We start from the raw sequence: 14,329 nt of genomic DNA, 5'->3' as shown, positions 1-14,329 counted from the left end.
GATCACATCAGGGAATGAGTTTGTGTAAATTAGCAATGTAGTGATCACATTTAAGGATGTTTCCCACACTATGGTTTGATATTAAGTAATTAAATCTAAATTTATGTAACCTGGGCTGTGTTTCCTTCTCAAGGGTTTCTGATAGTTACTAAGAACTTTTAGATACCCATCAGGGCAAAGTAACAACACATTAACATTTTGGGTGGCAGTTGTATTTATATTTATTTGGGAGAAAGCTTTATTGTACTCAGTGGAATAGTAACGATGTTCTAAATAAATTTGAAATGTCACTTTGCTAATAGCTTTTGGTATGCACTTAATATTGCCTATTTTCCTGTTAAGAAATCTAACGTTGCTTGGTAGGGGGGAAAGAGCTATATAAGCTCTCCACATTTAATTTAATTAGAATATCTTCTTTCTTCAATTAAGAGGTTTATCTTAATTGCTCTATTAATTCTGTGCCAGTAATAAACATTTCTCTTTTACAACACACATGCATACACTTAATTTGATTAAATCTGTATCTGCTCTCTGATTATGATCAGAGACGGGCGCAGTTCTTCAATTTTCAGTCTACTAGAAGAGCTGTGAGGTGCTCAGTGGCTATAGGATCCAGTTAAGTAGAAATGCTGGCATTTGCTTTTCAGCATAAATGTCAAGTGGATATTAGATCATTTCAAAGGTCACTTATTTTTTTAAACCATATTTTCCTCCTTGGGTTATTAGAACCCATAGAAAGAACTTCAGAGAGACATAAACATAAATATGGCATTTTACTCTTAAGTACAGTGTAGAAATCTGTACTTTTATTAGAAAAGTGTTTGAAGCTCCTGGATCCAAGAATCTTGTCCTTGAAAATTAGGAAAAATTTGGAAAAAAAGAAGTAGGGGACATATTTCCTTTGGATGTCCACAAACAATAGTTAGTGAAATAAGTTCCATTTCGATGCATGTTGAATGAACTTGGCCTGCACCTACCACTCCCACCAACTGGACAGGGTGAAACCCCCAAGTTACATTTATAAGTATTACTTATTCATTTCGGCAAATAATAAACCTTTAGGCTAAACAAATCTTCCAATTTTCCAAGTTCCATTTGCTGTAGCAATTCACTTAAAATATTTTTTTCCGTATTTGAAGCAATCAATTTATACGTCAATATTTTGCAAAGCCATGACTGTTTTTACTAGATATTCAACCATTGTATTGTTCTTCTCCATTATATTGGACTTTTGTTAATTAAATGAACACTTTAACCATTTAAGAGTTTAAGAATGCAAACAATATTGCCAGTTAGAAATACCCAGAAATTTTTAGGGTAAAAGATATAAGAAATGTGGTGAGCAGGATGGTATTGTCAGACAGAAGAAAAGCAGAATGGTAGAAAGATTTAGCAGCAGAAAAAGAGATGAGAAAACAATGTGATTTGATCCCAGATCTAAGCAAAAATGCAAAGCAAGCTATTTCCATATGTATGCTAATGCCTGATATCACAGTTTGTGTTGCCAAATGAAGCAAAAATATTGTGAATTGTTGAAAAATGTACAAAATTATTTGTATTTATTTCTTAAATTTATATGCTGTCCATCTCACTGCCATGCAACTCTGAGCAGCTTACAATACAACAAATATTGCAAAATATTAAAACAGTAAAAGAATAAATATAACATAAGGTAAAGGTTCCCCCGCACATGTGTGTTAGTCGTTTCCGGCTCTAGATGTGGTACTCATCTCTGTTTCTAAACCAAAGAGCCAGTGCTGTCCGAAGATGTCTCCATGGACATGTGGCCAGCGTGACTCAATGCTGAAGGCGTCCGGAGCGCTGTTACTTTCCCACCAAAGTGGTCCCTATTTTTCTACTTACATTTTTTACATGCTTTCAAACTGCTAGATTGGCAGAAGCTGGGACAAGTAACGGGAGCTCACCCCGTTACGCAGCACTAGGGATTCGAACTGCTGAGTTGCCAACCTTCTGATTTTACCACCACGTCCCCTAAATATAACACAATCTCCTCCCTGCCCAAAAAAACCTCTTAATTTTCCACAGGATATATCACTGTGTTATCAAATATATCATCTGTTGACTCCTTTTAAAACAATTTTACAAGCTTTTTAAAAAGTTGGTTACTTGTTGTATTTTTAATATAAATGCCGTTATTTAATGTATCAACGAACTCATGAACATTAACTGCCTACTTATAATAAATTAATATGTCCTTGAAAAATTGGCAGTTCTAATAGCATACAAAAGGCTTTAAAATTATGGTTTCCAGACCCCATAATTGTCAACCAGAATGGCCAGTGGAGGATGTTGGGTCCACTTATTGCTTTCTAATTAACTACTCTCTTCCTAAGAATGCTAAATTGAATAACTTTAGTTTGGATCTAACAAAGCAGAAACTATTTTTTTCAATAAAAGTGCAGTGGCTTTACAAAAAGTAAATCATCTATTCTAACTATTGCAAAACTTTTTTTTTGTCACAAGAGTTCTAGTTTTAAAGTAGCTGAGAAAATCTAGCAAGCAATCAGTTGCCAATGGAGTGGCTACAATAATTATTCAGTTGGCTAATTTGCAAATATGTAGTATGTCCAACATCCTTACCATTAATAAATGTAAGGGAGAAGAAAGAAAGCCCTGTTATGAAAGGAACATGTCAACACTCTCTATTTCGCTATGTTATGCCTGATTTAATTGTCACAGAGTAACAAAATTAATATTGCTTAATTGCCTTCACAAGAGTCATGCAATGTGTTTTGTTTTCTGACAGCTGTCACATGGACACATTTCTGCTGTTCATAAGGCAGAACAAAAAATGGAAGAATATGTTTAGTGTAAACAATAATTCATTTAGTTTTTTCTCAATGGTAGTTTTATGTTTCTTTTCCTAATAATTCCTTTTTAATTACAGAGCAAAGAAATTGCATTCCAGCTTCAGGAGGATTTAATGAGGGTTCTTAATGAGCTTTACACGGTAAGCATATTGATTTGGCTTGAAGGAAAGAATTGTTGACTGAAAATCCTCTTTTACATAATTTTAAATGTTACAGTTGAGTCAACGTGTCTTAGAATAATATTAATCTGATGATATCTAAACAAATAAGATGGTTGATTTGGACTCCAAAGACAATCTGTATCTTTCTAACTGAGCTTAAGACTAACTGCTTTTATTATTCCTTCAAAACCTATGAAATACTGGAAAAAAATTATGTAAAAGGCTCAGGACTCTGTCCATTTGACCATATGCCAAATAGCAGAATAATATTCCAAAAAAAAGAACAGAATGTGATCAACTTTGGTATGGTGGGAGAAACCTACAAAATAAGTATTCAATTTGAAAATGGTTGGAGAAGTTGCAAGGAAAAAAAATGCAGAATATTTTTTCTTAGTGCATTGCTGGAGGAGATGTAGTTGGACAACTGCTCTATTCTTAAACCTCACTCCCTTTGTCTCTTGGTCATGTGATCAAAGATAGAGCTACTTTGAGTTACTCTTTTTAAGGGTTCGACAGACTTTCAGAAGCTATTCTCTACATGCTTTCCTTTCCACATTAATTGAAATTATTAATTCTCCATTGTGGTGGTGATAGCATCCAGGAATGGCTTAGTTGATTGGACTGAGTCTGTCAGCGCTGTGAGGACACGCCTCTGTTGCTAGGGCTCCCCAGCTTTTGATTCAGTCCCTCAGCAAGGACAGACATGCCAAAATTTCCTCCATTCCTAGGAACATTCCTGGATCTCTTTGAATAGGAAAAGGTTTTCTGGATTTTCTGTGAGTGTTAACTGGCTGACTCCCATTCAACGGTAGAATCGCTGGGCTTTTCTCAGCGGTAAGAAAGGCATTGGAATTGCAGGTTACTCCTGCAGCCCCTAACAAATCTCTTCCCAGAGGCGGGGGCAAAGCACAGCTCTATGAATATAGTGAAAGCTGGAAGAGCTTGCAAAAGCTCCAAAGCAACCGAAAAAGATGAGCGCAAGGGGCAAAAGGCCCTGGAAAAGTGATGTGCTGGAGCTGACAGTAATAAGAACCAACTGTCAGATGTGTGAAGCAAATCAAGCCATTCCAATAGGCTGTACTTGCTGGGCCTGTCTCCAGAGGGAGCTGCAGAGCAGATTTCTCCTCAGAGCTCCCTTTTGCCTGCAAGCTATGCAGCGCTTTGAGGCTCAATGTCAGACCTGCAAATCTTTGCAGGGATCAGTGAGATGGCCAGAGCTGTGCCTGAGGCCAAGAGAGAGAGCTCTGTTCGACCTTCATCCCAATGGCAGCGGGCCTTCTCCCTGAGATGGCGAGTGAGCCAATAGCCCAAGATAACATGCAGGCTGTCATCGCAGAGGCTATCAGGCAGAACATAGCTACTGGTCTCCAGCACTCCAGGCGAGCATCTTCAGTGACCTTTGGTTTCCCTGTGGACACAGGCCACTGCCTGGCTCCCCATTTTCAAAAGGATTTCCCAAATTTCCCTGAGCCATACTCACTTGTTCCCTCCCAAAAGAGCCAGTGTCCACTATCAGAGGAAGAAGGGCAAATGGAATTATGTCTTTCAGATGACCTGAGGCCTGATCAGCCAGTGTATACTGGGCCTTTACAACCTAGCCTTTTTAAGTAGCTTCTCTTTAAGGTGAAAACTACAGCCCGATTCGGGACTCAAGCTGCAGAGCCAGAATCACAGGGCCCAACTAACCCTATGGACCTACTCTTCTCCAAGCTGACTGCAGAGGCTGAAGTCATCACCTCGCCTAAAAAGTTTTGTTGAAGTGGTCCAAAGGCAGTGGTCCTCTCCTGGGGCAAGCCCCAATCCATCTTCGACCAACTTTAGCTCGAGCCACTGAGGCTGCCACACTTCTTTGAGCTGTCAAAACTTGTTAAGAGCTGTCAGAGAGACCCAGCTTGACAGGAATTGCACACGCCTCCTTTGATTGCAGGTTGTGGGCAGCGTTAATGAGCCTCGACTCCACAAGCTATCCAGGGATAAATGGAGTGAAGGAGCTTTGCGCTCCATTCCAATTAAAACGATCTGTCTGGCATGAGTACTGCCTGAGGCAGGAACTTGCCAAACCACCAGAGTGTCAAAAAAAAGAGCAGGAAAAGGGCGCAAAAGGCTTTTAAGCCTCTAGATCGCCCAAGCATTGGGGAAATGGCGCTAATGACTAGGATCACCAGGCCCTGGGGACTTGCATCCTGAGACAGAGGCAACATTCAGATAGATCGGCCAGAGGTAGACAGTCTAAGCGGCCTTTTGTGGAGGGGGAGGTCATTCCTTTTGTCACCCCAAGTATCTGCATGTTTAACCCTTCCATTATGGGGCTGCCTGGCCCTCTTTGCCGACCGATGTGAGGATATTACATCGAAGGCTTAAGCCGGAAGATGGTGAGATTGGGCCTCTCCCTTGAATTTCTCTCCACACACCTGAGATTCTTTATCCGCTGCCCAGTCTCCCTAAAGACATTTCAAAGAAGGCCCTCATGGAAACAGTAGTATAGCACTTGCTGGACTTGCGAACGATCCAGCTGGTTCCAGAGGGCCAACAAAGGCAGGGATTCTGTTCGATCATGTTTGTTATTCCAAAGGCCTCATGAGTGTGGGGTGGAGACCTCAAAGATTGAACCGACACCTTGTATACCAGCGGTTCAAGATGCAGTCACTCCAATCTATCCTGGGGGGCGTTTGGGAGGGTGACTTCCTCACATCCATTGATTGACTGAGGCTTACCTTACTACATGTGCCCATTTTGCCCTACACTGGCAATACCCTGATTTCAGTATGTGGGCTACCATTACTAGTATTGGGCTCTACCATTTGGCCTATCGGCAGCACCTAAAGCCTTCACAAAAGTACTGGCTGCTTTGGTGGCTTATCTTTAGGCTCTGCCCTTGCATGCTCAGTTTTACCTGTACAATATCCTGATTAAATCCTCCTTGGCCCATCAGGCTACAGAGAACCTACGGATCACTATTCAGGCACTGTAACACCATGGTTGTCTATCAATGTAGAGAAGAGCCACTTCAATCCTACGAACTGCCTGTCCATCTGGGAGCAATCATAGATACTGCTCCATGCAGGGTCTATTTCTCCCAGGAACAACAGACCAGCCTCAAGGACCTGGCCAGCTCCTGGGCAAGATGGTGTCCAGTATTTCCATCATAGGTTACAAAAATAAAAAAAATAGAAGAAGAAAAACTAATCCGTTCACTTACAAATTCCATCCATAAAATAGCATTTTAAAAGAAAAATAACACACTGTCCAATGCAATCCAATGTAGCTTAATTTCGCCGCTTATTTCTTCTGTTCTCAAATGTAATTTAGCTTTAAGGGTTTTTTGGGGCAGTCTCTTTTAAAACAGTAAAATTTCCTCACCAGCTGTACACACTTTCTCTTTCCATTTCCTTCCATTCTGGAGCTTCCCAACTTCATCAGCTTGTGGCTGCGCTTTTGTCGCCAGTTAGAAGTACTTCACTTGGATCAATCAGGGACTTTGCGGGGTCCCTGAGATCAGCAAGACGTATTCTTCCCGATCACCATCTCTGCGGGATGGTTTAGGTCCATATGGACCGTCCAGCGGCAAAAATATTGACTGCGATCTCGTGACTTCAAGATTGCACGTCGTGTTGTCGCGACGTGAGCTCCTCCTCCAGTTCTAATGCTTTCAGATGGGAAAAAAATCTGTATTGTTCAAGCAAAAGTGCAATGAATTAACAATCTGAGTATGACCCAAAGGTGCTTTTTTGAATCATCAAACTAATCAATCCGGAATATTCTTTCAAGGAACAAATAATCAGGCTTAAATTATCCTATTATGTGAAAATCTATAGTCGCTTCCAAGAGAAAGTTCTATTGCTGGGAAAGATGGAAGGAAAGTTCTGCCACTTCCTAAGGCATAATAATGTTACTTTAAAGCGTGTTGTTTAAATAATAATTTGGAAGAACTGCTTTAGGCATTACATTAAGCCCATGCCTTATAAAAAGTGCAGCTACCTTAAGGATTCATTAAAGTTAATATGATTCTTAAACAGTTGCACTTTTTTGGGAGGTGAACATGAAATATTAACATTGTTTTTTTCCCTTGGTCTCTCATGTTTGAAAATGTTGTATGTTAGATGACCAAGAAGAGGGGTGGCTAAAATTTCTGTTGATATTCCTCAGTACATGTAGTCCTTGATTTATGATCACAACTGGGACTGGAATTTCCATTATAGTGGTCATAAGTGAAGTCATCAAGTCAGGTCTAATTTTATAAACATTTTTATTATGTTCATAAATTGAGTCAGGTAAGTTAAGTTATGCAGTCTTGACAAATCACGGTCACGTGACAGTAAGCTTCTGCAACTGGTTGTAAATGTGAGTCAGTTGCCAAGTGCGCAAATTGCATTCATATCAATATGAGGGGAGTCCAACAGTTATAAGTTCAAACTTAGGCTATAGCTGACTTTTTCAGGGGCCATTGTTAATTCATGGTTAAGCAAGTGACCATCGGTTGAGACTTTCTGTAGTACAGGACAGTTGCAGATGACATAGCTAATGTGTTTCATCTCCATATCTTTTCACTGGAGTGATTTTTGAAAAAAATACAAATACTATTTTTGGGGATATTAACAGAATTTCTATTACCTGAAGTGATGCACCATACAAAATACTAAACTATCTTTCATATGCTTTTAGAAACAATACACAGGTAGTCCTTGACTTACAACAGTTCATTTAGTGACCAATTCAAAGTTACAACAGCACAGAAAAAAGTGACATACCATTTTTCACACTTATGACCATTATAGCATCCCCATGGTCACGTGACTTACATTTGGATGCTTGACAACAGATAAACATAAAAACTGTCATGTTTATGACAGTTGCAGTGTCCTGGAGTTATATGATCTCCTGTTGTGACCTTCTGACACACAAAGTCAATGGGGAAACTAAATTCATGTAGCAACTGTGTTACTAATTTAACAATTGCAGTGAATCACTTAATAAATGTAGCAAGAAAAGTGATAAAATGGGCAAAACTCACTTAACAATTTTCTCACTTAACAGCATAAATGTAGGGCTCAATTGTGATTGTAAGTTGAGGACTACCTGTAATTGTACATATTAAATAAACAGGAACAGATGTTATAAGTCTGTTCACAGCATACAGTTAAAAGTGTGGTTTTTGGAATGGGAATAAGAACCTACAAATAATTAATCATGGTTGTATAGATATTAACATCTGAAAGTGACCAAATTTGCATATTTATTGTTAACTATCTAGATTTGCATGGCAAATGAGTCATTATAAACATTTTAATTCAATAAATAAATATCACTGATACATGGTTGCATATTTTATACTTGACCCTTCTTTCTTTTAAGAGCCTACCTCCCTAATAGCTGATGTTACTCTTCCTAAACTGAAATTAAAAATGCTTTGTGAAAATAATTACATATTAAACTATAAATCCTTAGACAAAGTACAGTGCTGTAGAATTAAATTAAACAAGATACTTTTAATTATATACTTTTTAAAAATTATGTAATTTTTTCCAATTATAGGTTTTATAATATAACTCAGACACCCTTATAACCTGTCCCGAGCCCCAGAACAGACAAAGCAATAATTTAAAACAGTGTATGATGCAATCTTATTCATTTTCTAATCTTATCTGTAACTTTTAACTCTTTTGGACACAGGTTATGAAAACATACCATATGTATCATACCGAGAGCATCAGTGCAGAAAGTAAATTGAAAGAGGCTGAAAAGCAAGAAGAAAAACAAATTGGCAGATCAGGAGATCCTGTTTTTCACATTCGATTGGAGGAAAGACACCAAAGAAGGAGTTCAGTGAAGAAAATTGAAAAAATGAAAGAAAAAGTAAGGATCCGTTTGCCTTAATTGTTTGAAATTAAAATGATAGTAATTCTAAAATTCATTTACACTTTGGTCATAGTTTTGTGTTAGATTTGACTAATTTGGGCTGGAGATAAAATAGTGTCATACTCACATGCGTGGTCTTCTCCTGTAGAGATGGGGAAGCTGATGTTTCATTGGTGTCTTCAGGGTTGTGATTGTATTTCTACACTTAAAGCAACTAAAACCTTTTGTAAGAGCAATGTTAGAAATTGAAATCTAAAACTAAATATACCAGTGTGTTATTATAAACCCGCAAACATTATCAACAGAGTAATGGGAATTGCTACCCTCTTTATTTCATCCCTGCAAAGTTTTTTTTTCCCTTTTGGAAGAAATCCTTATTTTTCCTTCACTATTGGAATGCTATGGCTAATGAATCAGTACTCCCACTAGTCAATATGGTTTTCTGTAGTTACAGAATATGGCAGGTCACACAGCCATTTTGCATATCAGTTAAAACATTGTCTCTCTGGTTGTGGAAACAACTCTATTCAGTTTGTTGCAGCATTCCATGATCTGTGTCATATAGCAGTTTTGTAACAAGAGGAAAGTTAAAACAATGTCAGTCAACTAATAGATCAACCCATCTTAGACCAATTTCTGGGCGTGTCAAATCCCAGGGAAAAAACAATATATGCAAACAATAAAAACAAATAATAAGTAAGATTTGCATATAACTACATACATTTTTTTAAGAAAGGAATGTCATTGTTTATGTATAGTGCATGTGCCATTTTGTTATTTTGTAAAATAGTGTCATAAATTTATAATTTTGCATGTGGGTTAATACATTATTTCTATTCTCAGCGTCAAGCAAAATACTCTGAAAACAAACTGAAATCTATTAAAGCCAGAAATGAATATCTGCTAACCCTTGAAGCAACAAATGCTTCTGTTTTCAAATATTATATTTATGATCTTTCAGACCTGATTGATGTAAGTAATTGGTATTTCTGAAATTCTTATGCTACTGGATAATGTTTAGAATTCTGGGTCTGCTTTTTGTTCTTTAAAATGGTATGATTAGTGTTATGTTAAACACAGTTATAAAAGGGTTGTTTTAGTTAGTGTCATCTTTTGTTCTACTGAAGTATAGGGAAATATATGGAAAACATATAACAGTATAGGCTACTCCTACTCAACTGCAGGTTCCCAGACTAAATATTAGGACTACTACTAGTATATGAGCCACAGTGGCACAGTGGTTACAGTACAGTACTACAGCTACTTTTGCTGACTGCCGGTTGTCTGCAGTTTGGCAGTTCAAATCTCACCAGGCTCAAGGTTGACTCAGCCTTCCATCCTTCTGAGGTGGGTAAAATGAGGACCCCAATTGTGGGGGGGGGGGCAATATGCTGACTGTAAAACCACATAGAGAAGACTGTAAAGCAGTATTGCTGTTGCTACTCATCTGAGTAAGAAACATTTTTATTATGAAAATACTTCCATAGAGGAGAATATTTGTAGCTCATGATTGAAATGAGGGTCTTTGGTGCTCTCTGAGATTATTTTCTTGACGTTTCATTACCAAAATAGGTAACCTCATCAGTGCAAGGAAAGAGTAGAGTTTGCTTTCATTTTATATTCTAGAGGCTTGTCAGTGTTGGTTGGAATGGTTGTGATGGTTCTTTGGTTGGGCTATTTACTGTGAACTTGTTTGACAATTCCTTGATTGAAGTATTGTTTACTTCTTGATCATGAGTATTTCTGTAAGTAAATTTTAACATTGCTAACTTAATACAAGTGGAGTGATACAGATAAATCCATTTAAATTAATAAGCAAATAGTCATTTGCCTAGCCTCTTAGATATCCTTTTCAAATTCCAAGATTTAAGTTTATTGCTAATTTCCAGATTGCTCTGATTTCCACACTAAATTCTAAATATTCATATTTCATTAATACTCTTATCACCCTGCTTAAGATGCAGTAATATGTTTCGGATGTTATATAATATAAATTGGGTTTTGCCATCAGATGTGTTCCTGTTGGGGAGCCAGACTGTCAACACTTAACATTTTAAGGGTACAATTAAAACATACTTAATATTTATTTGAAATAGCATTATGTAAATAATCCTTATTTCAAAAGCTGGAAAATCTTTTCAGAAAACAATCCAATTAATGAGTGTGTTTCAAAGAAAGGGAAATACACAAAGTAACTTAGAGATTAATTCTACTACTTAAGACTTTTACTTGAAATATGTAAAATATAATTTCAAACTCTGCACAAATATTATGGCAATGTTTTGAACCTAGGTCTGCTAAGCCAGTTAGATGTCAAAATATTATCAGAACAATAATAATATTTTCTATCTTTATTGGATTAGATTTATGAAAGTCCCCATACTATTATTGACTGATATGCCTACAGATAGTCAATGCAATAATGTTAGATTAAGTGACATGTCTTTAAATCTCACCATTATGTGCATAAAATTAATTGAGTGATATCTATTAAGATCAATATGACAATTTATCATGACAATTTATCATGAAATTGTTATGAGAAGCATAACTTTAGTAACTTAGTTTCCATTACAGTGCTTCCTTATCTAACAATTATTCCATAATTGTAATTTTTATATAAGTCTTTTAATTAAGATATTTAATAACATCAGCCTATTGATTATTAAATAAGCTATAAAGATTTATTATCTGTGAATATGGTAGCTGTTGCTTTAAGCTATTGCATTGAAATTTGATTTTTATTTCTAAATGTATTTTCTTCTTTTGGGTATTCTATTAGTGTTGCGATCTTGGATATCATGCAAGCCTGAACAGAGCCTTAAGAACATATCTCTCTGCAGAATATAACCTTGAAACTTCACGACACGAGGGCTTGGACATCATTGAAAATGCTGTTGACAATCTAGAGCCCCGAAGTGACAAGCAGAGATTCATGGAAATGTACCCTACAGCCTTCTGTCCTCCAATGAAATTTGAGTTTCAGCCCCATATGGGTGATGAGGTCAGTAATTGTTGACCAAATGTTTAAATAGTTCCATGCTGAAGATTTCCTATAGTAGAAAATGTATCAAGTTTGGAAGAAGTAAATTCTTCAAGCAGTGTATAATTTATAGAGAATGGATATCATTCCATCCTTGTAAAGCCTTCTCTTTTATACTAGTAAGAATATATAATGTCCTTATTTTCCTGTTATATAACTCCAATGAAATCTCTAAAACTATATCTTGTCAAAAGATAATCCTCCATTTATGATCACCCATTCAGCAATTGTTTGAACTTACAACTGTGCTGAAAAAATGGACTTATGATTGTTCCCCAAAGCTATAGTGGTTGCACTGCCCTCACAGTCACACAATCAAAATTTGAGCCTTGAGAATCCATCCACCCTTATGACCACAGGATGCTTCAGCTGCCTATTTTCTCCCATCTCTGTCTTTCAGGTGTCCACACACTACCACCTATCACTCTGCTCACTCTTGACCTAGCTTTCTTCTGGCAAAGCCTCACAAAGGACTAGCAGCTTTCAATGTGTTGGAGCCTAGAGATTGCTTGTCACAATTGCACAATTTTTATTTTGCTTGCTAAGATTAAATAAATAAATGTCTTTATTTTGAAGCTTATAGTTTGGTCTTGTAAATAAGTCCAGTAAACCTAGCTCTGGGAATTTTCCATTAGTGATAGTACTTACCGTATATACTCGAGTATAAGCCGAGTTTTTCAGCCCACTTTTTGGGCTGAAAAAAGCCGGCTCGGCTTATACTCGAGTCTACAACTGGATCCGGCAGTGCTGTTGCCTGTTGGAGGAGGAGGGGATTCCTTCCTGCGAGACCCTGTCCAGAAAAATGCGGGGAGCGGCAGCGGAGCCCCGGGGCTGCTTCTGCTCCATCCGCTGGACTGTTTCCTCGCCTGCCCGCCCGCCTGCTCATTCATTCCGTTTCCTAGCCTGCCTGGCCACTTATTCGTTTCGTTTCCCTCCCCTGCCTGCCCCCTCGTTCATTCCATTTCCTAGCCTGCCTGGCCACTTATTCGTTTCGTTTCCCTCCCCTGCCTGCCCCCTCGTTCATTCCATTTCCTAGCCTGCCAGGGGAAGGATACTATGAAATCCCCCAAATCCTCCCCACTCCAGGGATAGGATACTATGAAAGCCCCAGGATCTCTTGTCTTGCTGGGCAGTCTGCGCCAGCCATTCCCTCTCCTCTGTTAACTCCCTTCCATTCCACGTCCAAGTCAAAGGACGGCCGGTGGCTGCTGGACCTCCTGATGGGCCAGAGGTCTGTCTGTCTGTCTGGATGTTTGTCTGGATGTGTCTGTGTATGCGCGTGTAGTCCGCTGACTTCCACGCAGGTGAGCCGCTGCAAGCCTCCCAAACGTGACAGGCTCCCAGCTTGGGTGGAAGAGTTTGACGCCCTTCCCGGCTTTGCTCTCCTTCGGGGTTAGAATCGGAACCCGAGGATGCCGGGTTCCAGTCGCCCCTGGTGTCCGAACCGAGAGTTGCCCGGCGAAGTTCCTCGGTGGGAACTCCGGCCGCTGCCCACCCGTGGGGAGAGAGGGAAGAGCCCCGAGCGAGCCGCCTCGGTTTGGCAACCAAACCCATCCAGCCTTTTACCTCCCGTCCCCCCGCCCGCCCGCTCGCAGCCCCCTCCCCGGGCTGGCGCCAACTCCTCCCCGTGCCCGGCCTCCAGCCGAGGCAAGTCGGTGTCTCTTTAAGCTAGAGAGAGGAGGGGAGGGAAGGCAGGGACCAGCCGGCTGACAATGGGCCAGAGCGGCTGAGTTGGAGCAAATTCCGCGGCGGAGGCGGCGTCCCAGCTCCAGCGGCTCCGAGGCGAGCGGCTTGGCCCTTCCGCTGGGCGCTCGGAGATGAAGGCGCGCTGGCGCTGAGTTGAGCGGCGAGCTTGCCGAGTGCGCGGCTCCGGGAAGCCCCCCTTCTCCTCCCTGCTGGAAGCCGAGCGAGCCCCGCCGCCCACGGACTCCCGCGGCCGCCCCAGGGCTCCGGGAGGCAGGACCCGGAGGCAGCCCAGCCCTGCCGCCGCCCCGCGCCCTCCACCCGCTGCGCGAGAGGGGACCCCGCTTTCCCCTTGCCGGATGCGTCCCTGACGGAGCTGAGCCATGCGGCGGAGGCTCCCGCTCTGGTTCCGGAGCTTGCTGTGCCTCTGGCCGGTCCTGGTGGGACCCGCGGCAGGTAAGAGGCGCCGTCGAGCGCCTCGTACAATGATTTATGTATGAGGTTTAAGTGACTGAGACACACTCCTGGCTACGCAGCAATGTTATTTCTGACTTAGTATACTATGAAATCCCCCAAATCCTCCCCACTCCAGGGGAAGGATACTATGAAATCCCCCAAATCCTCCCCACTCCAGGGGAAGGATACTATGAAATCTACATTTCCTCCCCACTCCAGGGGAAGGATACTATGAAATCCCCCAAATCCTCCCCACTCCAGGGGAAGGATACTATGAAATCTACATTTCCTCCCCACTC

General features: G+C 40.2%; 1 protein-coding gene across 2 annotated transcripts in view; it reads left to right on the top strand.

The window, feature by feature from the left end:
* SRGAP1 (SLIT-ROBO Rho GTPase activating protein 1) overlaps positions 1 to 14,329 on the top strand; it is a 218,007-nt gene that overhangs the window by 122,720 nt on the left and 80,958 nt on the right. For both annotated transcript variants that reach the window (XM_032220782.1, XM_032220783.1), the window contains exons 6-9: positions 2,909 to 2,971; positions 8,663 to 8,845; positions 9,692 to 9,820; positions 11,631 to 11,852. In XM_032220782.1, coding sequence (XP_032076673.1) covers positions 2,909 to 2,971; positions 8,663 to 8,845; positions 9,692 to 9,820; positions 11,631 to 11,852 — 597 coding nt within the window. The remainder of the gene's footprint in view (positions 1 to 2,908; positions 2,972 to 8,662; positions 8,846 to 9,691; positions 9,821 to 11,630; positions 11,853 to 14,329) is intronic.

Source organism: Thamnophis elegans, chromosome 7 (genome assembly GCF_009769535.1).
Source record: "Thamnophis elegans isolate rThaEle1 chromosome 7, rThaEle1.pri, whole genome shotgun sequence".
Lineage (NCBI taxonomy): Eukaryota > Metazoa > Chordata > Lepidosauria > Squamata > Colubridae > Thamnophis > Thamnophis elegans.
The sequence above is the reverse complement of the archived record's forward strand: the minus strand, read 5'-3'. Positions and strand labels throughout refer to the sequence as shown.